This window comes from Notolabrus celidotus, chromosome 9 (genome assembly GCF_009762535.1).
Source record: "Notolabrus celidotus isolate fNotCel1 chromosome 9, fNotCel1.pri, whole genome shotgun sequence".
NCBI lineage: Eukaryota > Metazoa > Chordata > Actinopteri > Labriformes > Labridae > Notolabrus > Notolabrus celidotus.
In genome coordinates this window covers 15,451,366-15,454,915 of record NC_048280.1, presented here as the reverse complement: position 1 = coordinate 15,454,915, position 3,550 = coordinate 15,451,366, and the positions used below count along the sequence as shown (strand labels likewise).

The 3,550-nt window shown below is 43.5% G+C and overlaps 1 protein-coding gene across 1 annotated transcript; it reads left to right on the top strand.

The window, feature by feature from the left end:
• Positions 1-379: 379 nt before the first annotated feature.
• On the top strand, positions 380-2,713 carry atoh1a (atonal bHLH transcription factor 1a). The gene is made up of 2 exons (XM_034692427.1): positions 380-868; positions 1,168-2,713. The coding sequence occupies exons 1-2, from the start codon at positions 604-606 to the stop codon at positions 1,947-1,949; spliced, it is 1,047 nt and encodes a 348-aa protein (XP_034548318.1). The 5' UTR covers positions 380-603; the 3' UTR covers positions 1,950-2,713.
• The last annotated feature ends 837 nt before the right edge of the window (positions 2,714-3,550 follow it).

The following is a 3,550-nucleotide window of genomic DNA, read 5'->3' as shown; positions in this document are numbered from 1 at the left end:
TTGGGTTGGGGGGACTTTGGTGGAAATGTTGAACTTCAGGGTTTGCTCTACAGTTGCAGTAGTCAGTGTGATATTAACATTTTGAGAGAATAACGGTGTTTGATTCAGTTTGGACAATTGATGAACGCAAATTAACCCTATTCAACCTCTTGAGCAGGGCCCCTCTCTTTCCTCCTCCTTCCTTCCTCATGTCTAAGATGTGGACAGGTAGTAACTCTGTCCATGCTGCGCACGTCTCGCGCCGTCCACGCTCCTTACCTCAAACCGTCACCACCCCATGCACGTGCGTCCTGGGGGAGGTTCCCCTTACCTCCCTTTGCGTTAAACACTCCTTAAATTGTAACGTTATCATAAACAGTCCGGCTTCGGGGGGGCATAATCACCTCTCTTGGGCTTTAACGAGACTTCTCATTGGACGTCAACACGCGACCAGCGCGAGGAGGGGGGCTCCCAGACGCGTGCCGCTTTTTAAACGGACGCCGCGCCTTGAGACACCAGAGAAGGAGTCCCACACGCGACACACAGAGCAACAGCGTTGCAGTGCGTGCCTCCAATAACTTTTTCTAACTTTAACATTACCGACCTTCGGTGGTCTTTGGGAAAATGGATGTTCTAAGTGTTGAAGAGTGGAGCAAGGGAGCCCGAGAGTTCTTTGACTCGCGGCAGCAGAGCCCGAGAGTGATGGAGAGGGGAGAGAAGCAGCCGCTCGAGGAGTCCCGCTACGAACCTGGACTGACGCTCGTGGACAACGGCAGTGACCCACGCGCCTGGCTGGCTCTGGTGCAGCAGCCTGGCACCTGCGCGGCACACGCCACTTCACCAGAATACCTGCGGCACTCGCCCTGCTCGAGCAACGGCTCCTATCAAGGTAAGAGGTCTTGCCAATTTCATCTGGGACAATTTGAAAGTAACATTGCCTGCTATGCAACTTCACATGCAACAGGCAGTTAAGATCCTCTAAGATTTGACTGCGTTCTTTTGCGTGCACGGAAGTTACTAAAGTGATAGGGACTAAAGTGTAAAGTGCATTTGTACAGTTATATATACTAATGCGTATGGCATTTTAAACATTTAAAAAAGAATACATGCATTTGCAAAGGCTTGTTTTTAAACACAACCAGTTCCCTTATTTTTTCTCACTTCAAAGTTTTTCTCCTGATCTTTCAGAAAGTGGCTCCCCGGGGTCCGCAGGCCATCCCAGCCCTCCCAGCTACAGAAAAACTGCCAAGAGCCCCTCCTCTTCTACGCTCAAAGTCAGGGACTTGTGCCGTCTTAAGGGTACGGTCACCGGGCCCGATGATGACGCGAGACAGAGAGCTCCGTCCAGTAGACCCGCAAACGGAGTCCACAAGCAGAGGCGCGTGGCCGCCAACGCGCGTGAGAGACGACGGATGCACGGGCTTAACCACGCGTTTGACGAGCTGCGCAGCGTCATCCCAGCGTTTGACAACGACAAGAAGCTCTCCAAGTATGAAACTTTACAGATGGCACAGATTTACATCAACGCTCTGGCTGATCTGCTCGAAGGTCCAGTGCCTTCCAAAAGCAGCAATAACGAAGCCTCAAAGAATAACAACAACTCGCCAAAGTGTGACACTATGCCTTTACCCGCTGCTGGTCGTGACTTAACGAAGGACAAGGCTTCCTCGTCCTCTGTGCCCGTCTCAGATAGCAGCTTACCTGTTCATATCAGCGGGAATCATTTTTGCTCCTCGTTCGACGACGGGGCGTTTTCAGCCATGGTGGAAGAAGCGATGCGTTCGCCGTCTACTTCATCCGCCCGGGCAGGAGGAAGGAAAGAGTCCCCCCGGAGCGACGGAGAGTTTTCCCCCCACTCCCACTGCAGTGACTCGGATGAAATAGCGATGGAGCTCCACTCAAGTGAAGAGGAGGATCTTTCAGATCTCAAATTAGCCAGACACACTCACCACACCGTTTCTTCTTTCTGAACATTTACAACAAAAATAGCAGACTATATTAAAGGCTCACTTTGGCTTTCAACAACCTGCCGTCCGTGAACCGAGTCAATCATACATCTTGCCTGTTGCTGACAAAAAGCCTTTGAAGGAGAAAGAAAGCCTCTTCAAAAACGTCATGAAATTTGTAACAACAATTAAAGCATATTTTATTAACTTGTAATGTAATCTAAAGATGTTTTTAATGTGTGATAGGCCTAATTCGGTTCTGCCAAGAGATGTATAGCCTAATATGTCTAGTTTCCATGGAGACGTGGCTGGAAGACCCCTCTGCCATGTCGCGCGCAGCACTGCCATGGGTATCTCCCACGTCACTCCGACCAAAAAGCAGTCTTCCACAAATTCATACCTTTATGGATGATTGCTGAAATTTTATGATTAAAACGATTTTGTTTAAGCTATTCAATTTTTTTTTTATTGGAAATATTGTTTTATGTGTTGGTTGTATGTGTAATGTATTTGTTTTGCAACTTCAAAAGTTCCTATGTGCACTTTAAAGAGATAAACGAGCCAGAGGCTTGAGAAATGCGACTTCGATTTCATACAATAGACAATAACGTTTTCCTGTTAGCTACTGTAGTACTGCCAATTTCAATTAATTTAATGTAGCCATCAATGCTGCCTTCTTTTGTATTTTCTTTTGTATCTTCAGTTGAACTGGTGTGTCTTTTGCTTTCACTGGATGAGATTAATTGACATGTATTTATTGCATATGTTTTCGTTGATTTGCTTTTTATAACTCCATAGTTACATTTGTTCAGAAAAGCTATCATTTTGCCATTTATTGTTTTTGTTAATTTGTTTTTGGGAATAAAAAAGCAAACTATAATGTGACGTTTCCTTTTTCACCTTTTTTTCATCGTAAAAAACGCTCTTTGTTGTTAAAATAACAATAATAATAATAATAATAATAATAATAATAATAATAATAATAATAGTAGTAATAATAATAATAATACATTTATAATAATAATTATAGATTTTGTTGGGGTTAGGTGAAATCTAAATAAGGGGTATAAAAGCTTGTATACACATAGCATGCATACATTTTATTAGCTGCTATCAAGAGGTATAATAATGGCTTTGTTAAAGTAGTAGAAAAAATATTTTGAAATATTAAAAGAATGGGCTTATTAAAAGAAAGTGTATACAACTTTTTTGTCTGGGAAAAAAAAGCACGTAGGCATACGCAAAAAACAACACTCTTTGAATTAATTTTTAAAACGGAGCCTGAGTTGAATTAAGGGCCTTGGTTTGAGGGACTTTTAAGTACACGACCAAATTACTGTATAACGATATGAAGGCATTCTCTAGGCCTATATGTAAAATACACGCACATAAAAACACACAAACAAGCAGGCATTTTAACGCTTGATCTTCTCTTACGTAATTTATAGTAAACTTTCAGCAACATGAAACGTGTCCAACACGCGCTCGCTCGCCATATGCTGCAGGTGCACGCGCCCCCTGTCCTACAGTGCTGTGATAAAGTTTTGTGTTAAGGGTAACTTTCACACAGTGAAAAAACCCGCATTAAATTAAAGCACAATGTTACTTATAACTATCACCTCCTC